The sequence below is a fragment of the Scyliorhinus canicula genome, chromosome 6 (genome assembly GCF_902713615.1).
Source record: "Scyliorhinus canicula chromosome 6, sScyCan1.1, whole genome shotgun sequence".
In the NCBI taxonomy this organism is placed as follows: Eukaryota; Metazoa; Chordata; class Chondrichthyes; order Carcharhiniformes; family Scyliorhinidae; genus Scyliorhinus; species Scyliorhinus canicula.
This window is the reverse complement of record NC_052151.1, coordinates 36,982,174-37,009,108: the sequence shown is the minus strand read 5'-3', so window position 1 is coordinate 37,009,108 and position 26,935 is coordinate 36,982,174. Positions and strand designations below refer to the sequence as shown.

The following is a 26,935-nucleotide window of genomic DNA, read 5'->3' as shown; positions in this document are numbered from 1 at the left end:
GAATTTAGGGTCAAGGGCAGTTGTCATGCTCTGTTACCATGGCCGCGATTCTCCGCTCCCCACGCCGGGGGGGGGGGGGGGGGGGGGAGATCGCGGGAGGTCCGGGCGAATCACACCACGCCGCCCTGGCACCCCCCGCGAGTCTCCCACCCCCCCAAAATGGCTTGTCGCGTTTTTGACACGCCGCTCGGAGAATCGCTGCTCGCCGTTTTTTCCCGGCGACTCTCCAGCCCGGATGGGCCGAGTGGCCTGACGACCCCAACCGGTTCACGCCGGCGGGAACCACACCTGGTCGCTGCCGGCGTGAACATCGCGCGACAGCTGAGTGTGGGGCCTGTGGGGGGGCGGAGAGAGGATCGAGCACCACGGGCATGCTCGTGAGGTGACTGGCCCACGATCGGTGCCCACCGATCGTCGGGCCGGCGTCTCTAAGAGACACCCTCTTTCCCCTCCGCCGCCCCGCAAGATCAAGCCGCCATGTCTTGCGGGGCAGCGGAGGGGAAGACGGCAACGGCGCATGCACGGGTTAGAGCCGGCCAACCTGCGCATGCGCGGCTGACGTCACTTGGGCATCGCCGGCCGCGTCATTCTCGGCGTGCCGCCGCTCCTACCCCCCGAGGGGGGGGAGGGGGTAGAATAGGGGGCGAGGAGCGGCCTCCGACGCCGGAATGAAGCACTCTGGGTTTCACTCCGGCGTCGGCACTCAGTCTCCCTTTGGGAGAATCGCGCTCCATGCCTCTGAACTGGGTGCTTAATCGATCCATTTTTAAAATCCACTTACACTGACTCTCAGTAAAAAAGACACCTGTAAACGAATTATAATTTACTCTTCGACATGAAACGTCAACTCTTTCTCTCTCTACCGATACTGTCTAATGAGTATATTTCGCATTTTCTGTTCCTATTTCATATTTCCAACATCTACAGTATTTTGTTGCTGTCCCATTAAGAGGAATCTGTCCACAAAGATCCCTGCATTATGGAAGTCTGAAGACTAACATCTTTTCAACCACAAGGAACGTTCGATGCTGTTAATTTTAGCAACCAAAAAAAATCAATATACAAAAGCAAAATACTGCGGATGCTGTAAATTATTGGGAATATTTAGCAGGCCAGGCAGCATCTGTGGAGGGAGCAACAGTGTTAAACTGGTCAAACTTTCCTTTTGGGTCCAGGAAATGGACGTCTTCCGGGTCTCAACTCCTCGCAGTGGAGGAGATGGGGATGGGTGGGAGAGAGTGCCGTCATGAGCTGTTAATTAGCTGAAGTGCAATTTGGCTGACCAATTAGCTGCCGTGGGGGCTGGAATGGACAAAGAACAAAAACAAAGAACAAAGAACAAAGAAAATTACAGCACAGGAACAGGCCCTTCGGCCCTCCCAGCCTGCGCCGATCCAGATCCTTTATCTAAACCCGTCTCCTATTTTCCAAGGTCTACTTCCCTCTGTTCCCCGCCCATTCATATACCTGTCTAGATGCATCTTAAATGATGCTATCGTGCCCGCCTCTACCACCTCCACTGGCAAAGAGTTCCAGGCACCCATCACGCTCTGCGTAAAAAACTTTCCATGCACATCTCCCTTAAACTTTCCCCCTCTCACCTTGAAATCGTGACCCCTTGTAATTGACACCCTCACTCTTGGAAAAAGCTTGTTGCTATCCACTCGTCCATACCTCTCATAATTTTGTAGACCGCAATCAGGTCCCCCCTCAACCTCCGTCTTGCCAACGAAAACAATCCTAATCTACTCAACCTTTCTTCATAACTAGCACCCTCCATACCAGGCAACATCCTGGTGAACCTCCTATGCAACATCTCCAAGGCATCCACATCCTTCTGGTAATGTGGCAACCAGAACTGCACGCAGTATTCCAAATGTGGCCTAACCAAAGTCCTATACAACTGTAACATGACCTGCCGACTCTTGTACTCAATACCCCGTCCGATGAAGGCAAGCATGCTGTATGCCTTTTTGACCAGTCTATCGACCTGCGTTGCCACTTTCAGGGTACAATGGACCTGAACTCCCAGATCTCTCTGTACATCAATTTTCCTCAGGACTCTTCCATTGACCATATAGTCTGCTCTTAGAACATAGAACGATACAGCGCAGTACAGGCCCTTCGGCCCACGATGTTGCACCGACATGGGAAGTCAAAAACTAAAGGCCATCTAACCTACACTATGCCATTATCATCCATATGTTTATCCAATAAGCTTTTAAATGCCCTCAATGTTGGCGAGTGCACTACTGTTGAATTAGATCTTCCAAAATGCATTTGCCTGGATTGAACTCCATCTGCCATTTCTCTGCCCAACTCTCCAATCTATCTATGGGAGATGGGACGAGTGAGCACAGGCCCAACTTAAACAGACCAGGACAGCCATTAGTGAGGCTGTTGTTTTACTCATTGAATTGAAGTAGCAGACATGCAAAAGGAAAGGCAGAGAGCTGGATCACAGGGAAGGGTTGCTGCTCACTTCGCAGATGCAGGCCTGGAGGTCCACCTTGAGGCAGTGAGAGAGAGGAAGGAGGCCCTCTTTCCAGAGGGTGTCAGGGGAAAGTCACTCTCCAAAAGCAAGAAGACATTGATCGAAGTTGCTGACACTGACAGGACACGAAGTGCGGTGAGGAGGAAACTGGGTTCAGTGCTGGAAAAGGTTCCAGAATATTTGTCCTGGTAAGGTGTGTGAATGGCAGACCGTCAAGGTTAGTCTTCGGGTATTCAACCTCCAGCAACCACAGCAACTGGGGACCCTGAGGACACATGCTACTCCTGAACAACTGGGCTAAATAGCTGGCTTGTAATGCAGAACAAGGCAGCAGTGTGGGTTCAAGTCCCGTACTGGCCTCCCCGAACAGGCACTGAAATGTGGCGACTAGGAGCTTTTCACAGTAACTTCATTGAAGCCTACTTGTGACAATAAGCGATTATTATTATTACATGGCAGCAATGCGTGTCCAAGGTACCTGTTGACCCCCTCAGGCTCAGAGCCCTAATACTGTTGTAGTACCCGGCGGGGGGATCGGAGAATCCCACCCAGGATCTTGAGGGTTGTAATCTCAGGATTACACCCAATGCCATGTGCCAGTGAGGCTAGAAATAGGAAGATAGAGCAGCAAAACACGTGGCTAAACAGCTGGTGTAAGAGGGAGGGTTTCAGTTATCTGGACCACTGGGAGCTCTTCCGGGGCAGGTGCACCTGTATAAGGACGGGTTTCATCTAAACTGGAGAGGCATAAATATCCTGGCCACGAGGTTTGCTAGTGTCACACGGGAGGGTTTAAACTAATATGGCAGGGTGGTAGGTACCGGATCAATAGGTCAGAAGGTGAAAAGATTGAGGAAGAACTAGGGAATAGGGCCAGTATGGCTCTGAGGAAGAGCAGACAGGGAGATGTTGCTGAAAACAGCGGGACCGGTGGCCTGAAGTGCATATGTTTATGTATTTTAATTTAAAGTATAACAGGTAAGGCAAATGAACTTAGAGCTTGGATTAGTACTTGTAACTATGATGTTGTTGCCATTACAGAGACCTGGTTGAGGGAAGGACAGGATTGGCAGCTAAACGTTCCAGGATTTAGATGTTTCAGGCAGGATAGAGAGGGATGTAAAAAGGGGTGGATGAATTGCGCTACTGGTTAGGGAGAATGTCACAGCTGTACTGTGGGAGGACACCTCAGAGGGCAGCGAGACTATATGGGTAGAGATCAGGAATAGACGAAGCCTATCAGGTACTGGGCCTGGTATTGGGGAATGAGCCCGGCCAGGTGGTAGATGTTTCAGTCGGGGAGCATTTCCGGAAGAGTGACCACAATTCAGTAAGTTTTAAAGTGCTGATGGACAAGGATAAGAGTGGTCCTAGGGTGAATGTGCTAAATTGGGGGAAGGCTAATTATAACAATATTAGACGGGAACTGAAGAACCTAGATTGGGGGCGGATGTTTGAGGGTAAATCAACATCTGACATGTGGGAGGCCTTCAAATGTCAGTTGAAAGGAATTCAGGACTGGCATGTTCCTGTGAGAAAGAAGGATAAATATGGCAAATTTCTGGAACCTTTGATAACGAGAGATATTGTTGGCCTCGTCAAAAAGAAAAAGGAGGCATTTGTCAGGGACAGAAGGCTGGGAACAGACAAAGCCTATGTGGAATATAAGGAAAATAGGAAGGAACTTAAGCAAGAAGTAACGAGGGCTAAAAGGGGTCACGAAAAGTCTTTGGCAAATAGGTTTAAGGAAAATCCCAAGGCTTTTTACACGTACATAAAAAACAAGGGGGTAGCCAGGAAAAGGGTTGGCCCACTGAAGGATAGGCAAGGGAACCTATGTGTGGAGCCAGAGGAAATGGGCGAGGTACTAAATGAATACTTTGCATCAGTATTCACCAAAGAGAAGGAATTGGTGGATGTTGAGTCTGGAGAAGGATGTGTAGATAGCCTGGGTCACATTGAGATCCAAAAAGACGAGGTGTTGGGCATCTTGAAAAATATTAAGGTGGATAAGTCCCCAGGGTCTGATGGGATCTACCCCAGAATACTGAAGGAGGCAAGAGAGGAAATTGCTGAGGCCTTGACAGAAATCTTTGGATCCTCACTGTCTTCAGGTGATGTCTCGGAGGACTGGAGAATAGCCAATGTTGTTCCTTTGTTTAAGAAGGGTAGCAAGGATAATCCAGGGAAATACAGGCCGGTGAGCCTTACATCAGTGGCAGGGAAATTACTGGAGAGAATTCTTCGAGACAGGATCCACTCCCATTTGGAAGCAAGTGGACGTATTAGTGAGAGGCAGCACGGTTTTGTGAAGGGGAGGTTGTGTCTCAGTAACTTGATAGAGTTTTTCGAAGAGGTCACAAAGATGATTGATGCAGGTAGGACAGTGGATGTTGTCTATATGGACTTCAGTGAGGCCTTTGACATGAAAGGCTGGTACAAAAGGTGAAGTCACATGGGATCAGAGGTGAGCTGGCAAAATGGATACAGAACTGGCTAGGTCATAGAAGGCCGAGAGTAGCAATGGAAGGGTGCTTTTCTGATTGGAGGGCTGTGACTAGTGGTGACTAGTGACACAAAGGTTGGTGGAATTGCGGATAGCGATGAGGACTGTCAGAGGATACAGCAGGATTTAGATTGTTTGGAGACTTGGGCGGAAAGATGGCAGATGGAGTTTAATCCGGACAAATGTGAGGTAATGCATTTTGGAAGGTCTAATACAGGTAGGAAATATACAGTGAATGGTAGAACCCTCAAGAGTACTAACAGTCAGAGAGATCTAGGTGTACAGGTCCACAGGTCACTGAAAGGGGCAACACAGGTGGAGAAGGTAGTCAAGAAAGCATACAACATGCTTGCCTTCATTGGCCAGGGCATCGAGTATGAAAATTGGCAAGTCATGTTGCAGCTGTATAGAACCTTAGTTAGGCCACACTTGGGAGTATAATGTTCAATTCTGGTTGCCACACTACCAAAAGGATGTGGAGGTTTTAGAGAGGGTGCAGAAGAGATTTACCAAGATGTTGCCCGGTATGGAGGACATTAGCTATGAGGAGAGGTTGAATAAACTCGGTTTGTTCTCACTGGAACAACAGAGGTTGAGGGGTGACCTGATAGAGGTCTACAACATTATGAGGGACATGACAGAGTGGATAGTCAGTGGCTTTTCCCCAGGGTAGAGGGGTCAATTACTAGGGGGCATAGGTTTAAGGTGCGAGGGGCAAGGTTTAGAGTAGATCTACGAGGCAAGTTTTTTTACACAGAGGGTAGTGGGTGCCTGGAACTCGCTGCCGGAGGTGGTGGAAGCAGGGACGATAGTGACGTTTAAGGGGCATCTTGACAAATACATGAATAGGATGGGAATAGAGGGATATGGACCCAGGAAGCGTAGAAGATTTTAGTTTAGACGGGCAGCATGGTCGACACAGGCTTGGAGGGCTGAAGGTCCTGTTCCTGTGCTGTACTTTTCTTTGTTCTTTGTTATAGAGGTCGCCAGTAGACCTGGGGTGGGATTTCTCCAGCCTCCCAGCCGTGTATTTCTTGGCAGCAGGATTCTTTGTTCCTGCTGCTGTCAACGGGAATTCCCATTGAAGCCTCCCCACACCGTCAGGAAAACCGCGGCGGAGGGTCCAGGCACCAGAACCACATCTTCAGAAGCTCAATGGTGATCCCTGTATGTAGTGACTCTGGATGTCTTGGGGTCTAGTAAAGGATAAGCTAATATCACTCAAGGAATATTCCTTGCCCCTGAGAATCCATCCACGTGGATTCTGAGGTAGAGGTGCAGCTCCTTGGACTGCCAGAGAATGAGTGAGTCATGGCAGCTCCCAGGAATGTGACTGCACACACACAAGAAGCTCTTGTTGTGGTCACAGACAATTGAACATTGGAGGAGTGGAAGGCCTTCATGTTGATTAATTTCACCGGTCCGGAACTGGTGACTTGATAGCCACATTGGTGAAGTTTTAAAAAAAAAATTATGGGATGTAGGCATCGCTGGTTAGGCCAGCATTTATTGCCCATCCTGAGATGCCCTTCAGAAGGTCATGCGAGTTGCCTTCTTGAACCGCTACAGTCCCTGAGGTGTAGGTACACTCACTGTGCTGTTGGGGAGGGAGTTCCAGGATTTTACCCCAGTGACAGTGAAGGAGCGGTGATATATTTCCAAGTCAGGGGGGTGAGTAACTTGGAGAGGAACCTCCAGGTGGTGGGGTTTCCAGGTATCTGCTGCTCTTGTCCTTCGAGATGGTAGTGGCCATGGGTTTGGAAGATGCTGTCTAAGGAAGTTGATTACACTTTACCCCCTGGGAGAATCCAGCCACAGAGACAAAACCCACAGCCCTTTGTGTCTGCAAGGCCCCATCGTCCAGTTTTCATGATAAGGACATCAGTGACCTGCGAGATGTGGTGGTGTGCTGCTGTTTGTGAGATGTCGACACATTGATGGTTACTGGCAGTACACGGTGAGCAATGCTGCAAGTCTGAAGACTTCCACCCTGAGGGTGCAAATCTCAGTGAGTATCTGCCTGAAGGGTGGTTGTCTCCTACAACATGGTTGGCACTGACTGCCTCACAGCGCCAGGGACTCAAGTTCAAATCTAGCCTTGAGTGACTGTCTATGTGGAGTTTGCACGTTCTCCCCGTGTCTGCGTGGGTTTCCTCCGGGTGCTCCGGTTTCCTCCCACAGTCCAAAGTTGTGCATGTTAGGTGGATTGGCCTTAGTGTCCAAAATTGCCCTTAGTGTCCAAAAGGTTAGGTGGGGTTCCTGGATTATGGGGATAGGGCAGGGGCTCTTGCAGAGAGTTGTGCAGGCATGATGGGCCGAATGGCCTCCTACTGCAATTTAGGGATTCTATGATCTATGAAAACTGGTTCTCTGACATCTCAAGTTGGTGTGGAAGTTATGGCCTACATGGTCATCCTGCCCCTTGTACCTATCCTTTGATCTCCTTGTGCCCAGAGCTCTGCCCCCATGTTGCCTCTCTTTGCCACTCAACTCAAAATCTGACAGCCATGCTCCTATGAACATCTGTTGCCTTCCTTGTGCCCAGCTGGGCTCAAGATAATGTCTGGAAGCCTTATCTCTTCTCTTATGTCCCATGATTTCAGGAGGGTGGGGACTCCCTAATTGCCCAAGTGTATTTTGACCACTTTCCCTGCAACCTCCGCTCTCCTGATGGCTCCCATGTGCGATTGACTGAGTTCCCCTTTTGGCCATTCTCCCTTTTATAGGTCCAACTAATTTCAGGGGGCAGCCATGACTTGCTCCCCATTACTTTGCAACTCCACACACCTAGTCTGCCCCTGAATCAGCGCACAACCCATCCACTCACACTAAAATCCTAAACTAGCCGCCTACAAGCTCTCAATGAGCTCCTTAACTAACTGAATTGAATTTGCTGCCAAATCCAGCAGGCTTCCTGGGCCAGCTTTCCTCTACCTAATTAAATTTGCGGGCGAGGGGAAACCAGCATGGCAGTCAGTGCCACTATTTTCAGCAACTGCCCGTTTACACTCCAGCCCCTGGCAGAACCTAAAACCCCTGCCAAACATATAAGTTGCATGACCTGGATTTGAAGCTGTGGCCAGAAAGAGGTGTCAAAGGGGCCCAGTGGCTGGTTTAGCACACTGGGCTAAATCGCTGGCTTTTAAAGCAGACCAAGGCAGGCCAGCAGCACGGTTCAATTCCTGTACCAGCCTCCCCGAACAGGCGCCGGAATGTGGCGACTAGGGGCTTTTCACAGTAACTTCATTGAAGCCTACTCGTGACAACAAGCGATTTTCATTTTTCATTTAATTTTTTCAGTGATAAAACTCGCCAACTATATGGTTGGATAGATTTCTTTTTTTAGCTGTTTGGGTGAGGGCAGGTACTAAAGAGCTGTGCCAAAGTCAGTGCCTTCAGCACTGGAGGGAAAATAAAAGACCTGTGCCTCTTTCTGGCACCTTGATGGGGTGAGGTGGAATATGAAGACTGCACTGTTGAAGGAGCCTAGCCATTAGAAATAAAATTATTGAGTAATTTATCAATCTTGATCCTTGCAAGACTGTAAGTTGTGCATTCCACCTAAAGTTTCCAACATGCTCTTTGTCATGGTAAATAGAATAGCTTTTTATTATATTCATATCTCAAAGCAATTGGAGCACAGTGTTTGTACCACTTACCGTATTATAGTTGGGTACAGCTCAGCAGTGTACAGATAAATCAACCCAAAAGCCACAGCTATGGCAAATTTTCCAATCATGCTTACAGTGATAGACAGAGCCTCAATGTCCTATATAAAATAGAAAAGATATCCTCAGTGTCACTTCCCCAAAACATTTCCCTCCTGAAACTACTTTCTGCTCTGGCAACTTCCTCATCTTGACTATGGTTGACAGGAAGGCCAGATAAATCTCTGGATGAGGGGAAGAAATTCAGAAGGTGGTCTTTTGAACAACGCTCACTCTCTGTTTAGAGGCCTCTGTTTTAAGTGCACCATTGGCAGCCTTGGAAAACCATGGGGGAGGAGGAATGTAAATTCAAATCAGGGCAAAAAACATGAATTGATAGGCGTGGATATGAAGGAGGTGGGACAAAATTATTACACTTGTAATATGAATGTGACCTTATCATTACCTCATCTAATAGTTAAATATAAGAGGGTTTTAGCTAAGGTTTCTGTTAGCAAGAGGAACAGAAATAAAACCGTAAAAAATAAAGCCAGTCACGAGGTTGTCAAATAAGAATTAATTTCACAAATGAGAAGAATTGAATAATTCAGGCAGCATTAACTCCTGGGCCTCATCTACTTGGTGGTACGTTGACCCCCTGAAATCGATGTGAAGCGACCCCTGGCTGGTGGGCTGGAGTCGAATACCAGACAACAGGGATTGGCCCCACAAGAGAATTTTTAAAAAATTGAGCAACTTATTCCTGAGGCCTATTTTGTCCCAGTTGCATTAACCAGGTTTTACTGGTGCCGACAGAAATATATGTTCAGATTTTCTTCAAAAGAGCAGGTATGTTTTAACAAGAATGATTTTATAATTAGTTAACCATTAATTCAATTGTAGAAATACAGGCCAGGACTTTCCTGCCCTCTCATGGCAGGACCCGCCTTGGGAGATGTGGCGGACAGGCCAAAAGTCCACCGGGTAGGCCGGCCCAGAAAACCCCTCCTGGTGTTTCAAAATATTTGATTCCTGAGAATATAACTAACTCTGTTAGCAGTTTGCTAGTTATAGGATCAATCATGCATGCTCCCACTTTTAAGAGGAATCCACTAGCAACAGTGTCTGTTTCTGAAGTCTCTCACTCAAAACAGTGTAATTAATGCCCATCAGTGCAACATTGTGTTGAACATGATTAGAGTTTCTGACCAAGAAATTAAACTGGCTCCAAAGTGGCTCTGGGACTATAATTTCCCTATGCAAGGGGTGCGATTCTCCGCTCCCCATGCCGGGTGGGAGAATCGCGGGAGGGCCGGGTGACTCACGACACGCCGCCCTGGCACCCCCCGCTCGGAGAATCGGCGGTCGCCGTGAAAAACGAGCGGCCTGACGTTCCCGACCTGTTCACGCCGGCGGCAACCACACCTGATCGCTGCCGTCGTGAACATGGCGCCAAAGCTTCGTTTGTGGCTTGTGGGGGGTGTGGCTTGTGGGGGGTAGAGAGGGGAGTGAGCACCACGGCCATTCTCGGGAGGGGACTGGCCCGCGATGGGTGCCCACTGATCGTCGGGCCGGCGTCTCAAAGCGACGCACTCTTGCCGCCCCGCAAGATCAAGCCGTAGGGCAGCGGAGGGGAAGACGGCAACCACGCATGCACGGGTTGGAGACGGCCAACCTGCGCATGCGCTTAGGCACTTAGGCACCGCCGTCGCGTCATTCTTGGCACGCCGCCTTGACGCAAGCGTCAAGGACCGGCGGCCGAGATTTACGGAACGCCGCTCCTAGCCCCCTGGGGCGGGGGAGGGGGTGAATAGGGTGCGAGGAGCAGCCTCTGAGGCCGTCGTGAAACTCGGCTGAGTTCACGACGGCCTTCTCGATGCCGCGCGGGAGCAGAGAATCGCGCCCAAGGTACTTAGTGCCTTTTAATAGGGAAATTGGGCAGTGGGAAATTGTGACCTAAAATTGGTTTCCCAAACGGTAATTCTAAGTTAAAAAAGGCAAAGATAACGGGGGCGATTCTCTGGCTGCATTGCACCCGACTCAAAGCCCGCTATGTTGACAAAATTGCAGGACAGCCCCAAAGTGGAATTTCTGCCGGGCTCAAATCAGTTTCCCATTCTCCCGGCCTATTCCAGCTGGCATGATCAAGATCTCCCCCAGAACCTGATCACAACTCGTGCCTCCCAATATTCACCCGCCGCCCCAGCAGGAAGTCACCCGACGCAAATCTCTACTGGTCCCTAAAAGCAAGGACCAGAGACACTGAGGGGAAGCAAGGGGGTGCGTACCCTCGCTACACTTACCTCCAGGGAGGTCCTTTAGGGGAGGTAGGGGTGGTGTGGCAAGTCTTCCCTCAGTAGCCTTGAAAACTTCAAACTCTCTCCCAGCATGGTAATATCATCAGATAAACGTAAAAGTCTCCAAATCTTTGGGGTGTGATTCTGGGGACAAATGCTCAAGTCCTCTTTTGGGCATGTTTGATGGGGTGTTTCTCGGCGACTGCAATGCCGAGAATCACCCAGCTATTCACCGGCATTTTGTCGGGTTATTTTGGCCTCGAGGAGTTTCCCCCCCGCCGAGGCTATGCTCAAGTTGATCTCATAAGCTGGAATGGCTGTTCACAGATCGGGGCACTGTTTTGAATGGCAGCCCCGATCTTTCCCCCCCACCTTCCAGGAACCCCACCCTCACACCCCAACCTTCTCTCGGGCTCTGGGAAACCCCCCCCCCCTCCAATTGGCAAGGTCTGCCCGCGCCCGGTGTCAACCTGGCAGTGACAAAAGGTGCCCAGGTGCTATGGGGAATGCTTGGCTATCACCCTGCCCTATCCCTGACCACCTGGGGTCTCTAATGCCCTGTCAGTCCCCCTCCCCCGAGGTGCTGTTACACTTGTATAGACCTGAACTAAATGGTGCCCTGACTGGGACTTGCAGGCGCGGCATTGACTCCTGGGCACCGGGTGAATCCGGCAGCCTGGTATTTAAATGAGCCCAATGGATCAGATCGCGCCAAGCAAAGCGAGTCAGGTGACTCACAATTGGCCAGCTGCGGAGCCAGATTTGGGGCTCTCATGGGATTCGCTCGCAAACTCGGATCCGCGTCGGGCGGAATGCGATCAATGGATTGCACCCTTGACGTCTCTCCCAACATGTCAAGTTCAAAGATCTGTCAGGTGAAGGTAAAGTCTTTCCTTTAATGTGTCAAAATTCTTTGAATTGCATTGTTTACATTCAATTTCACGGACAATAACCTTTTACAAGCCTCTTGATTAATAGGCCCAGGCTATTTGGAGGGATTAGCTTTGCTTTTAGAAAATTTTCCAAATTAAGGGACAATTTAGCATGGCTAATCTACCTACCTTGCACATCTTTGGGTTGTAAGGGTGAGACCCACAGGGAGGATGTGTAAACTCCACACGGACAGTGACCCGGGGCCGGGATGAAATCAAGGTCCTTGCCGCTGTGAGGCAGCAATGCTAACTACTGAGCCACCATAGCTTTGTTTATTTTTACAGCTCTTCATGGTGCATTAACTCTGAAGTGTTTTCTCTTTTGACAGGTGTTGTTTCTAACCATTATTTTATCATGGAGGTTTTTTCCTTTATTCTGAAGTGCAGGTGCTGTTTCTAACTGAAGTTGTTTTCCTGCTGTGGTTTCCTGTTCTGAAGTGCTTCTGGAAAGATTAAGTGCTCTGCCTGCCGGCTTTCTTTTTCTGATGGGGTTTCCTCTGTTCTAAAGTCCTTCCTAGAAAGACCAGATGCTCTCTCTGAGTGCTGCCCATTGACACTGCCAACCTAGCAATGCCAAGGGGTGGGACCTGAGGAGGGCCCTGAAGTGAGGGGAGGATCTTTGGTGAACCCATAGTAGGGTGTGGCTCACGAGGGTGGGGGCCTTGCCAGCAATTGGGGAGGGGGATGGTGGTGCTGTTGTGTTATTCTGAGATTGCAAAGGGCACCCCGATCTCGGAGAATACAGCCGTGCCAACATCTTCAGGCCCCATGGCACAAATCACCCTGGCTCCAAAAAAATGTCTAACTGTGGGTGGATCACGGTCTAGAATGCACCGATCCACCTGGTGGGAATTGAACCTCGTTTCCCCCTGGACATCACACTTGGAAATCTTCTGGGAGAACTCAGCCCAATGTTAAATTCCTCCCTCTTTAACAGTTGCTTTCTGTCAAAGTAAAAGATTTCCACCCAGAATAGCTTTTGAGGAAAAGATGATGTGAGAAGCTGACCTGAGGAATCACCATGCTGAAAAAACAGGCCATGCCAGTCAGGAACAGGGATGGTGCCAAAGTATTTCTTCTTCCCAGTCTGTCCATCACAAAACAAGCAACAATATAGGAAGGAATTTCCACCGCACCTGTCAATAAATATATTGTTATAGATATTGCACTGCTGACACATAAGCAACAAAGGAGCTGTTCAATAAATCCACATCCAGTTCTTTAAAAATATTTTCTTTCTTTCTGTTCCTTTCTTGATCTGTACATGCCACAACTACATGATAATCTTGAGGTTGATGAGAATGTCCTACGTAGATCCTTCCCTGTGTGAATTGCTCAGCCACCCCTGTAGCACGGCTAAGATTTGTTAACTCACTAAGAGGGATCACAGCCACACACAATGAACGCCAAGGTTCGGACTTTTCAGATGATAATGTGATAGCATTCAAACATTGAGGCAGATAACCTCTTCAATTGTGTTCAGTAAATATGACTTAACAAATTTATTGGGAGTTGAGCAGGGTGAAAAATATAAAAACATAATTAGTGAGCCAGTGTTGTTAACCTCTATTATTTGGTGTCAAGACAAATAGTTGAAATATATAAAAGGGGTTCTGATGCAGGGTACACAACTGAAACAGAAATAACCTGCCTTTTCTGTTTACAGATTTATACACTGTTTTAAAGGGAGATAGTTTGCTTCGGTAGACAAAAAGGCTGGAATTAAAGGAGTTATGCTTGAAATAATTGTGTATAATGAAATGAAACAGGGCTGGACTCTTCCACCCCGCCAACTGCAAGATCGCCATGGGCGAGATGCAGACAATGGACATGTCCACTGACCTAGGACGGGATTCTCCGGTCGCCGGCGGCCGGACAATCCCGCCCAACAAGTTGCACATTAGACAGCTAATGAACGAGGCAAATCTTATATTACTTCATGAACTGTTTTATACTTGCATGGAGACCAGCTGCTAAAAAGCAAAATGAAATGAAAAACTGTAGTAAATATACATATATAATGTGCTTGTAAATAGTTCATGGAAGTCTAATAATGCAACTAGATAACAAGTAAACAATATTCCTTAGTGTATTTTCAGAAGTAAATCTGAATTGCAAACCTGGAGTACTTTGCTTTTAAATATGGTTTTACTGCTTCCTTACCGGAGTACTGAACATTGCTTATATAGTGCGTTCATAAGCATTTAAACCACTTCCATAATTGTACAACCTAAAGGGGAACTTCTCCATTTTGAGAAGGAAAATTACCACTGGCTGCAATGGAAAGGAATGTATTGCGAAAACATTAACTGACCTCAGAGGATTTTCCAACATGGGCCTGATTATATATACACTGAACATTTCTGGTTTGGATTCACTCTACAAGGGCCCACTCTCATCTGGGAAACTATGTAAAGCTGGTGACTTTAAAGGGATTCATAAACTGTTGCTGTGAAAAAGGAGCAGATTTGTTCCATTTTCAGAAGCATACTTGGAAGTGCTGGCAGAGAAAGTGTAGCAAAGCAGTATTGTTCCCTTTATCATCTCAGGGCATCTTCCTCTCAGAAGCAATGCACCAGTTGTTTGGCTAGTAGGCAGCTGTCAGGATAAATGTAGTGTTAGATGTCCAGATAACCTGGAGGCAGATACAGAAAAAACTTTATTAGCCTCAGTAAGTCTGCCAACACTGCACCATATCAAGAAGATGGGATAAATAATTCAAGTTAATAAAGCAGTGGAGCTGCCTGTTGGTTCATGTGGTTGGCCAATGTGACTTTGGCAACCAGCTCCATTTTTCTCCCAAGATCTTCTGTCACCTATCTTCAGGCCAAAGGCTTCCGCTTCATACTTCAGGCTAGGTGTAATCGGCAATCCTCAGTTCCCAGCACTGTCCCTTTCTTGCCAATTAATCACATCTGGAGTACAACCCCACTAGTCAGCTCCAACATTGGGCCAAGAATAAGTACCTTGTGAACCTAATGCTTCTTGACTGAAGCTGTAAACACAGCCATCCAGCCTCTAACTCTTTCCAAGCTTTAAAGCTTTAAATACACTTTATTTTGACACTTCGAACTGCAAATATAGGTTGCAGGACCACAGAGCAAGAATTACAAATAACCTACAGTATGAATGTTCAGTGACTCACCTAATCTGTGATGCAGGATGGCCGCGTCATACCGAACCCTGTGTGTTAGTTTGGCTAAGTGGAGCACTCTCACCTCTTAAGTCTGGAAGTTGTGCTTTAAAGCCCCAAACTTAATCTATGCTGATACACCAGTATAATTCAGAGAGATCTGGGGCTGGATTCTCCGCCCCCGCCACATTTCTACCCTGACCCGCCGGGAGTTTCTCCATTACGCCGGCCGGTCAATGGGGTTTCCCATTGTGAGGCAGCCCCACAGCATCGGAAACCCCCCGGGAGCCAGCAAAGCGGAGAATCGTCCCTGTACTGTCAGAAATGTTGGGCGCGATTCTCCGCACTCACGCCGGTTCGGAGAATAGCGGGCCGTGCAAATATTCACAGCGACGCAGGTCCGACGCCCTCCCGCTATTCTCCGAACCCCGCACAAACTACACGTCGGGATTCCCGGCAAAGGCCTCGAACATGCCCCCGACACGACCAGAATCGCTACTTATTGGCCCCCCGCTATTTTCCGGCCCGGATGGGCCGAAGTCCCGACGTCATCACGCACTGTTTTCACGCCGGCCAACACACCTGCTTTTCAAGTTCGTCAACCAGTCGTGCTGGCTGACAAGAGCTTCGAGTAGGTGAGCGCACCGCTGGAGTCTGGCCACAACGGGGAAGGCATCCCCGAGAACGGGAGGGGGGTCCAGAGCGGGGGGGAGTGGGGGAGACTGAGGGGGGGAGTGGGGGAGACTGAGGGGGGGGGGGAGTGGGGGAGATGGAGGGGGGAGTGGGGGAGATGGAGGGGGGAGACTGGGGGGGGGGGGAGTGGGGGAGACTGAGGGGGGGAGTGGGGGAGACTGAGGGGGGAGTGGGGGAGACTGAGGGGGGAGTGGGGGAGACTGAGGGGGGAGTGGGAGAGACGGAGGGGGGAGTGGGGGAGACGGGGGGGGGGGGGGGGGAGTGGGAGGGGGGGGGGGGGGTAGGGAGAGAGTGAGCGAGTGACCCGTCCAACCCCGTTACAAAATGTCTGCCACCGTGCCATGGCGTGCCGGTCACGAGTACACGGCCGCTGGTTCCCCTGTGGCTTACGGCCACAGGCCACTGACGCACCGGTGAGGAGGACGTAGTTAACTGTCCATTGGATGCAGAAAGTGACCAGGGGTTAGGCTGCCCGCGTGTCAGCAGTGCGACCAGGCCACCGGGACACACAGGTATCCCCTGGCAGGCGGCTGCCGAGGTGTCGACTAACCTCCGTCTAACATGTCCCGTTTCTCTGCCCCCCCACCACCCTTCTGTAGGTTAGCACGATGCATGTGAACAGAACGGCTATGTTCTGCGCAGTGGTTGGGGCCGCTGCACTGCATTTGGAGATGCAGCAGCATCCACAGCCACAACCCGCAGTGGATGCAGGGCCAGCTGCAGCAGCAGAGGGAAGGGCCGAGGAGTTGCCAGTCGTCGAGCAGCATGGGGGGGAGGAGGGGGAGGGGGAGGGGGAGGAGGAGAGAGTGAGGGTGCAGCCACGGCACCAGAGGCGACGACCAAGGCCTAGGGTGTACCGGGCCCGGATCCCTTTCCTAACAATGACGGACATCACCTGCAGGAGGAGACTCCGGCTGAGTAGGCGGACGGTGATGCATATCTGTCACCTCGTGGCGCACCTCGCCCCATGTGGAATGGGGGGAGGACACGCGATCCCGGTTGCCATCAAGGTAACGGTCGCTCTTAACTTCTATGCTACCGGCTCCTTCCGGTCTCCGAGCGGGGACCTCTCCGGGATCTCCCAGTCATCAGTGCACAGGTGTATCCGAGATGTGACAAACGCCCTCTATGCCATCGCCGACCGCTACATCATCTTTCCCGAGGACCGAGCAACTCAAGACTCACGAGCTCATGGATTTGCCAGCGTGGCCGGGATACCGATGGTGCAGGGGGCAATCGATTGTGTTCACGTCCCCATGCACCCGCCTGCAGGGGACAGGGACGTGTTCACAAACAGGAGGGGGACATACTCCATGAATATCCAGGTAGTATGCGACCCCCACATGAGGATCATGAACGTCTGTGCAAGATTCCCAGGGAGTGTGCATGACTCCTACATACTGGCGCAGTCATTCATCCCTGCGATGTTTGAGGGACGTCCCCCCCGGCTGAGGGGCTGGTTGCTGGGCGACAGGGGTTATCCGCTGAGGTCTTGGCTGATGACGCCTATACGGAGGCCTCAGACCAATGCGGAAACCCGATACAACGATGCCCATGCAGCAACCAGGGGTGTGGTGGAGCGCTGCCTTGGCCTCCTGAAGATGAGATTCAGGTGCCTGGACCGCTCCGGAGGGACCCTGCAGTACCAACCCGACAGGGTTGCTCGCATTGTTGTGGTCTGCTGTGCGCTGCACAACATCGCGATGCAGAGGGGAGTGCCCTGCTGCAGGAGGCGGAGAGAGAAGCAAGTGGCAGTGGTGCCAGCGCAGAGGAGGAGGAGGAGGAGGAGGAGGCTGGCGGAGTGGCGGGCGCAGCATGCAGACACGACCCTGGTGTTGGTGATGTCCAGGAGGCGGCACGACGGACCCGGCGAGGACGGCGGGCACGCGACGCCTTGGTGGCAGCACGGTTCACGCGTCGTATGCAACGTCCCCGCTGAACACCAAACCACCACCTGCATCGCTAGTCGTGCAGAGGGTCAACACATAACTGCCACCACCACAAACCCCACCCCCTCTCAGTGTACACTGCTCCACTTCGATATCACCCTTACCACTGGGTCCAGACGGTATGGCACAACATTGATGGCTGCGTCAGCGGGTGTGATCAGTGCCATGTGGAATGATGACAGGCCGCTCTGCGAAGAGCTGTGAGCTCAGAATCGTTAGAGAGAGTCTGACCCATGGCAATAGCTGAACCATCCACCTTGGTGGCCGCTGAGATCGTCACGGACACTCCATCACGTGCCCGCGTGGGCTAGCTGTAGGAGGGGGTGGGGGGGGGGGGAAGGGACTGCACACCCGGCACCGAAGTTTCATCGCTCGTCAACCCCAGCGACACTCGGTCACCATCACGATTCCTGTGGCTGTGGAACAATCACACGGTATTACAAGTAAGGTGGAACAGTGCGTTTAATGTGAACAAAAATTTACAGGTGCCCTAGCCCCTACAACTAAACTGAGCCCTTCACCCGTGCCAACTTACTCAGTGTCTCTCTTTGTTGCCTTACGGGGCCTACCACTACGTCTAAGTGATTCCCGAGATGATGCAGCAGGAGTGGAGGAGGACTGCTGCGAATCACCCCCTTCGACTAGTTTCTCCTTCGGCAAGCGTTTCCTGGGGCGACCCAGCCTTGATGGGCCAGGCTGCTCTGCGGGCGTCTCGGGTGACGTTGTGCCACCCTGCTCTGCCTGCTGCCCACTCGATGCACCAGGGATGGGACAGGGGGAGGCCGAGAATTCCAGGACGTCCCATGATGGAGTTAATGGGACGGGCCCCGAAACCTCCTCCTCCCTCGGGGAGCCCGGTGGCCCCCGGGCCTCACTTTGGGACAGAGGTGCAAGCGGGGAGGTGCCCCGTCGCGCCACCGACACCTGGCGCTGCTAGTCCTGGAGGCCTGCAATGGTATCTACCAGGATCCGAAGGTTTGCAGAGACGGAGTCCAGGGAGTTAGACATTCCCGCCAGGGACTGTGCGATCTCAACCTGCGAGTGCACGACACCATCCAGCACATGTGTCAGGCGGTTGATGCTCTCCGCGACTGACTGCTGGGACTGTGCCATCGACTTCTGGGACTGTGCCATCGACTGCTGTGACTGTGCCATGGCGTGCTGCGACTGGGCCATGGCCTGCTGAGACTCGGCCAAGGCCCGCAGCGCGCCGGCAATGTCGTTTTGCCTCTGGCACATTGCTGCCTGTGAGAGGGCAACCCTGTCCAGGGCCGAGGATGACGCGTGCACATTAAGCCCAACGCCTTGCATAACCTGACCCATTGCCTCCACCGCGGATGCCACCCGTGCGGTGTCGGCCTGGGTTGCTGCCATGAGCGGCACCACTCCCTGCTCGTGGACGCGGTTCGACTCCTCTAACAGCGTCTGCAGAGTCTGGAAGACAGCCCTCATCCCGTCATTGTTTCCCTGGGTTTCTTGATGCATCGGCTGTGCGGGTGGGTTGAGAAAGTCCAGGAACTCGGAAAACTTCTGGGAGCCAGCTGCATGCTGGGCCTGGCTTGGCCTCCGCCAGTCTGGGCCCTCGGCTGCTCCGACCTCCACCTGCTGTACCTGCTCAGCTGTGATGTGCGACCTAGACTGTGACCCAGGAGTCTCATCACTAAATAGGCCAACCGGGGTGAGTGTCTCTGGGATGGTGGATGGTGTGGGAGATAGCTGTGCCGCAAGCTCGAGGTCGTCTTGGGTGGACGCCTCCTCTATGTCATCGGCCCGCTGAGAGGCCGCAGGGCATTCGCGGGCCATTTCTCTCTCTTGCTCTGTCGCCGCCCTCTGGGCGTCCTGCTCCACAGATTCGGTTGGGGAGAATGGGACTCCCCGCTGATCGGGCACCCTCTCTTGTGCGGCCCTGGGTGAGGTGGGGGCAGATGCCTGTGTCTGCCTGGAGGCAGACGGCCCTGGTCGTTCAGCATCACGTCCTAGGGAAGAGAATGAAACGGGTTATTTAGATTCGCTCGGCCGGGCGCTGGACGATGACCCAGTGGGCAGGTTGTGAAGGGACAGAGGATGGGGGAGGTGTCCAAGTGGGCAGGGTGTGTGAAGGGACAGAGGATGGGGGAGGCGTCCCAGTGGGCAGGGTGTGTGAAGGTGAAGGGACAGAGGATGGGGGAGGTGACCCAGTGGGCAGGGTGTGTGAAGGGACAGAGGATGGGGGAGGAGTCCCAGTGGGCAGGGTGTGTTAAGGGACAGAGGATGGGGGAGGTGTCCCAGTGGGCAGGGTGTGTGACGGGACAGGGGATGGGGGAGGTGACCCAGTGGGCAGGGTGTGTGAAGGGACAGAGGATGGGGGAGGTGTCCAAGTGGGCAGGGTGTGTGACGGGACAGAGGATGGGGGAGGTGTCCCAGTGGGCAGGGTGTGTGATGGGACAGAGGATGGGGGAGGTGTCCAAGTGGGCAGGGTGTGTGACGGGACAGGGGATGGGGGAGGTGACCCAGTGGGCAGGGTGTGTGAAGGGACAGAGGATGGGGGAGGTGTCCAAGTGGGCAGGGTGTGTGACGGGACAGAGGATGGGGGAGGTGTCCAAGTGGGCAGGGTGTGTGAAGGGACAGAGGATGGGGGAGGTGACCCAGTGGGCAGGGTGTGTGAAGGGACAGAGGATGGGGGAGGTGACCCAGTGGGCAGGGTGTGAAGGGACAGAGGATGGGGGAGGGGGGGGTTGTTTGTCATGCAGGGTTGTCTCGCTTGTTGCAGCTCCGCCAACCTCGCATTGCGTGATGTCCCGGGTGGCAGATCCCCCAACAAGGTCCAGTGCCCTCTGCTCAAACGTGGTGAGGGGGCGCAGGATGGGCGAACCCCCTCCAGTCTTGTTCCGCTCACGGGTGTTGTTAGCGGTCTTGTCCTGTTGGGGGAGGGGGCATAGGTATATCATTACAATACGGCAGGTATCAGCAGGCCGTTCAGATACTGGCCCAGTTTGGGGGTCAAGTTGTAATAAGGCCATTGCATCTCTCCACGGGGGCCAGAGCGCTGGGTCTGTGACAACTTTGTGAACCACCCCCAACTCACTCTGCCCCAATCCCCCTCCACCCCCCGTGCCCGGGGGGGGGAGAGGTGGGTGATTAAATTAAGGGGGAAGGGATGGTTGTTACCCGGGGGCACCCTCTTGGCACTTACCCTGGCAGCCCTGGTGAGGTCGTGCATCTTCTTCCGACATTGGTCTGCAGAGCGAGGGGTCTGCCCCACAGCACTAACGGCAGCAGCCACCTCACGCCAGGCCTGGCGCACCGCGCTGGCAGGGTGGCGATGCCCTCTACTCGGGCAGATGATGCCCCTCCTCTGCTCGATTGATTCGAGCAGCATCTCCACGTCAGCCTCAACGAATCGCGGGGCTGCTCTCCTGAGCTCTGACATCCTGGCCTAGTTTCTGTGCTCGCCCGCGCCCTTTTACAGCGTCGGGCGGTGTCACGTGGGCGTGTTCGTAGCGTCGCAGCGTTCCAGCGTCATCGCGCACGTGATTGACGCGGCCCCGATCCTAGCCCATTTCCCGGATGTGAATACCTCGGGAAATGGGCCGTGTCGGGCCGTCACAAAAGCCGGCTGTTTTCATGGCCTACTTCGCGATTTTCCGCGGGTGCGGAGAATCGCGCCCGTTATCTGTAAATGGGGATTTGCTCAGGGGAAGTTTTGTGGAGCAGTGGGTAGTGTCCCTGCCTCTTGAGACATTGAAAGATAGAAACCAGGAGCAGGAATAGGTCATTCAGCCCGTCGAGTCAGTTCTGTCATTCAGTATGATCATAGCTGACCCTCTATCTCAATGTCATATTCTCACTTTCCCACCCTTGATCTTTTTTGTAATATTTTATTGGAGATATTTAAAAATAGATACAGAACAGAAACGAGTAAATAACAGCAGCAAATCTGCATAATTGCCACAATTCCCCTTACCAGCCCTCTCTCCCCGCAAGTTCATGGGATGTGGGCGTCGCAGGCTATGCCAGCATGTAGTGCCCATCTGTAATTACCTCGAGGGGGAAGTTATGTGGATCTGGAGTCAGACCAGGTAAGGACAACAGATTTCCTTCCCTGAAGGACATTAGTGAACCAGATGGGTTTTTAGAACAATCGACAATAGTTTCATGGTCATCTTTTAATTCCAGATTTTCATTGAATGCAAATTTCTCCATCTGCAGTGGCGGGATTTGAACCTGGGTCCCCAGAGCATTACTCTGGGTCTCAACTAGTCTAGTGACAATACCACTACGCCACCACCTCCCCAGATTGGGAATACCTCACTTTTCCCCATACTGAGCTTATACCCTGAAAAAAAGACTGAACTCCCCCAGATCCCCATAATGCTGTCAAAACATTCAACAATATACATATCCTGGTTGTATACTGAGTTCGCAATATACAACAAGGAGGTCATCAGTATATAAAGATACTCAGTGCTCCAACCCCCACACCAATGCCCCACCACCCTCTCAAAACCCTAAGTGCCATTGTCAAAGGTTCAATCGCTAGGGCAAAGAGTAAAGGGGAAGCGGGCACCCTTGCCTCGACCCCTGATGCAACCCAAAATACTCTGAATTGACACTATTGGTCTGTACCTTAGAGGAGTGGTATACAACAATCTCACCCAGTCTACAAACCCCTGCCCAAACCCGAATCGCCCTAGCACCTCGAATAAGTCCAGCCACTCCACATGGTCCAACTCCTTCTCTGTGTCCATAGACACAACCACCTCCATCTTCAGGCCCGTCAAGGGCATCATTATCACCTTCAACAACCTCCAAACACTGGCCGAAAGCTGCCGCCCCTTTACGATCCCGGTCTGGTCCTCCTCTATCACCCCCGGCACACAATTCTCTATCCGCACCGCCAGCACCTTCGCCAATAGCTTCGCATCCACATTTAACAACGATATCGGCTGGTACGACCCACACTGCTCCGGGTTTTTTTCTTTCTTCAAAATGAGTGAGCTAGACTCCTGACACAGTGTGGGGGGAAGCTCACCCTTCCCCATCGCCTCATTGTACATCTCCACTCACAGGAGCCCCAGCTCCGACCCAAACCTCTTATAAAACCCGTCCAGTCCCAGGGCCTTCCCTGACTGCATCACCCCACACACTCCATCCCCTCTCCCAAAACAATCAGGCCTCCTCAGCTCTTGTACCCTCGCCTCATCCACCCGTGGGAACTCCAGTCCATCCCAAAACCACCTCATGCCCTCATCCCCGCAGGGGGCTCCGAACTGTATGACGTCTGATAAAATGCCGCAAATAACCCATTTATCTCCTCTGGCCCCATTACCAGCTTGACAACCCCCCCCCACCCCCTCCCGGTTCCTCATCCGCCCAATTTATCTCACCGCTGCCTGCCTCCTCAACTGATGCGCATGTATCTTGCTCGCCTTCTCCCCATACTCGTACACTGTCCTGTGCAGCTGTCCCACTGCCTCCCTCGTCCAAACTCCATTTGCAGCTTCAACCTCTCCTTTAGCAGTGCCTCCTCAGGTGCCACTGAGTATCTGCGGTCCACTGCCAGAATGGCACCAGCCTCCACCTCTCCGCCCTCACTTTAAGCACCGTAATCAAAATAAACTCTCCTCTAATCATTTCCTTCATCGCCTCACACAGTGTAGGTGCCAACACCTCCCCATGCTCCACATAGTTCTAGATAGCCACCCATATCTCCTCACAGGCCTCCTTATCGGCCAATAACCCCACATCCAACCTCCAATGAGGCCTCTGGAAGCTTGCCCCTCTCTACCCGTTAATCCACCCAGTGCGGCATGTGGTCAGACACCACAATCAGCGAATACTAGGTCTCAATTACCCCCGCCAGTAGTGCCTTGTCCAGGACAAAGAAAATCAATCTGGGAGAACCCCCTGTGGACATGGGAAAACGGCCTCCCAAATCGCCAGGGTGCACTGCTCCCATTCACTCCATAGATCCCAGGAACTCCTCTACCATTGCCGTCACCTTCATAGACCTGGGCATGACCTGTCCAACCTTGGATTCAACACCGTATTAAAATCCACCCCACCCCTCACCATAACCAGCCAGTACATGTCCAGGCCCAGGATTCTCTGCCAGGACTCGCCGCAGAAACTTCACATTTTCCCAATTTGGGCCATAAATGTTCACCAGCACCACGGGCTCCAACCTTCCGTTCACCATCACAAATCTACCCCCAAGGTCTGCCACCATGCTCCCCACCGCAAAGGACACCCTTTTATTAACTAACACTACCACTTCCCTCGTCTTTATATCCAGCCCCGAATGAAACACCTGTACCTACCCATCCCTTCCTCAGCTTCATCTGATCCACCACCTTCAAATCAGCCTCTTGCAAAAAACACGTCCGTCTTCATACTCCTCAAAACGCGCGAGCACGCGTGGCTTCTTAACTGGCCCATTTAATCCCCAAACATTCCATGAAATCAGCAGGGCCGGGGGGATCCCAGCAACCCCACTCCGGTCAGCCATATCTCCACTTCAACCAGCTCCCCCAGGTTCATGCCCCCTGTGCCCCGAAGGCCTCTTCAAGATGCCCACTGCCACCACATCAACTCCGTCCACGTCAACAAACCCACTCCCCCCACCATTTCCAATAAAGAACAAGAAAAAGAAAATGAAGAACACCCCTCCACCCCCTGTAACAGATCTATCCCCAATTTTGCTCCTTGAAGTACTGATTATGCTCCAATTGAAATACTGTGCCCAATTCTGGGCACCACACTTCAGAAAGGAGTCAGGGGTCTTGGAGAGGGTCAGGACGGGAATTACTAGAATAGTAGCACGGATAAAATGTTTCAGTTACATAGAGGCTAAAGAAACTGGGGTTGTTCTGGTTAAGAACACAAGTAGGAATAGACGACCATTTGGCCTCTTGAGCATGCTTCACCATCCAATACAATCATGGATAATCTTCTGCCACAACTTCACTTCTCGCCCACTACCTATGCCCCTTGGTTACCTGAAATCAAAAATGTATCCATCCTAGCATAGAACATATTCAATGATGGAGCATCCAGCATGAATTGCATAGAAAAGGTTAAGGAGAACCTTGAAGGGTTCTGACAGTGAATGAGGAGAAACTGTTTCCAGAGGTGGAACAGTCGGCAACCATAGGATACAGATGTAAGGCAGATGGTGTAGCCACTGAAGTTGGCCACTGCCCGACACAAAATGGAGAATTGAAATGCATGCAGGGAAAACAGGACAATGTAAGGAAAACAGGCAGGCTGCAGAATCTCCATGTGTATTCTGTCTGCAAAGAAACCAGACATAGAACATAGAACATAGAACGATACAGCGCAGTACAGGCCCTTCGGCCCTCGATGTTGCACCGACATGGAAAAAAAACTAAAGGCCATCTAACCTACACTATGCCCTTATCATCCATATGCTTATCCAATAAACTTTTAAATGCCCTCAATGTTGGCGAGTTCACTACTGTTGCAGGTAGGGCATTCCACGGCCTCACCACTCTTTGCGTAAAAAACCCACCTCTGACCTCTGTCCTATATCTATTACCCCTCAATTTAAGGCTATGTCCCCTCGTGCTAGCCACCTCCATCCGCGGGAGAAGGCTCTCGCTGTCCACCCTATCTAACCCTCTGATCATTTTGTATGCCTCTATTAAGTCACCTCTTAACCTTCTTCTCTCTAACGAAAACAACCTCAAGTCCATCAGCCTTTCCTCATAAGATTTTCCCTCCATACCAGGCAACATCCTGGTAAATTTCCTCTGCACCCGTTCCAAAGCTTCCACGTCCTTCCTATAATGAGGCGACCAGAACTGTACGCAATACTCCAAATGCGGCCGTACTAGAGTTTTGTACAACTGCAACATGACCTCATGGCTCCGGAACTCAATCCCTCTACCAATAAAGGCCAACACACCATAGGCCTTCTTCACAACCCTATCAACCTGGGTGGCAACTTTCAGGGATCTATGTACATGGACACCGAGATCCCTCTGCTCATCAACACTACCAAGAATTTTACCATTAGCCAAATATTCCGCATTCCTGTTATTCTTTCCAAAGTGAATCACCTCACACTTCTCCACATTAAACTCCATTTGCCACCTCTCAGCCCAGCTCTGCAGCTTATCTATGTCCCTCTGTAACCTGCAACATCCTTCCGCACTGTCTACAACTCCACCGACTTTAGTGTCGTCTGCAAATTTACTCACCCATCCTTCTGCGCCCTCCTCTAGGTCATTTATAAAAATGACAAACAGCAACAGCCCCAGAACAGATCCTTGTGGTACGCCACTCGTAACTGAACTCCATTCTGAACATTTCCCAGCACCGAAACTAACAGTTGCGCATATTAATTGAGCGATTCCCGGGCACAATGGACACAATCGAGAATAACAACGGTCAAGCCAGACTCTTCGGCGCCAGCAGGAGTCCCGGACAATAAGTTACAAACAGCCCCAAGAACCGCCCAGCGATCGGGAAACAGCCCCAGTATTGGGGAATTTAAACCAATCGATTGGTATGAGATCCAATCGATTGCAAGCAGCTATAGGGTCCGCCCAGATGGGCACGAAGCCCCTGTGACCTATAAAAGGACAGATCCCAAGTCCAGCTCTCTCTCTTAGCCGGCCCTCCTAGCAGAACACCTTTGCAGCAGCTCTCTAAGAACTTGAACGTGAGAAGGAGAGGCCTGGCCAACAGCTACATAGACAAGTAAGTGTCCAACCAACGCTCGCTACGAGAGTAGACACTCCTGACCCCTTAGCCCACACCAACTGGGAAGCCTGCAGTCTCAGGACAGAACAAGAGGCCATTGTTCCCTGATCCAGTGTGTTTCCTTATCGAAGATAAGTATTGGCTTATAGTGGTAGGAATAGTTTAGTCCGTTAGTATTAGTTGCATGAGTATCGATTTACTGTGTAATAATAAATGTGTTTGATTGAACCTTACTAACTGGTGTATTGAGTCATTGATCTGAACTTGAACCTCGTGGCGGTATCATAAAGATACCTGGCGACTCTAGAGCTAAGGAATAAAACAGAGCCAATTGAGTGTAAAGCACACTCACCCAGAATGAGCAACAATGGTGAAAAAAACCCAGAAAAAAGAATTGTGCAGCAAATTGTCATGATCTGGAATGCACTGCTTGAAAGGGTGGTGGAAGCAGATCCAGTAATAACTTTCAAAAGGAAACTTGGTAAATACTTCAACATATGAACATAGGAATGCTCAAGTATTATTCGTTTTGAAAGTTATTATTGCTGTGATCTGGGCAAAGAGCAGGGAAGTGGGGC

General features: G+C 51.4%; 1 protein-coding gene across 4 annotated transcripts in view; it reads right to left on the bottom strand.

The window, feature by feature from the left end:
- Window positions 1-26,935, bottom strand: part of slc22a16 (solute carrier family 22 member 16) — a 157,210-nt gene that overhangs the window by 18,721 nt on the left and 111,554 nt on the right. For all 4 annotated transcript variants that reach the window (XM_038799160.1, XM_038799158.1, XM_038799161.1 and 1 more), the window contains 2 exons: window positions 12,885-13,012; window positions 8,660-8,769 (listed from right to left, as the gene is read on the bottom strand). In XM_038799160.1, the coding sequence (XP_038655088.1) occupies window positions 8,660-8,769; window positions 12,885-13,012 (238 nt within the window). The remainder of the gene's footprint in view (window positions 1-8,659; window positions 8,770-12,884; window positions 13,013-26,935) is intronic.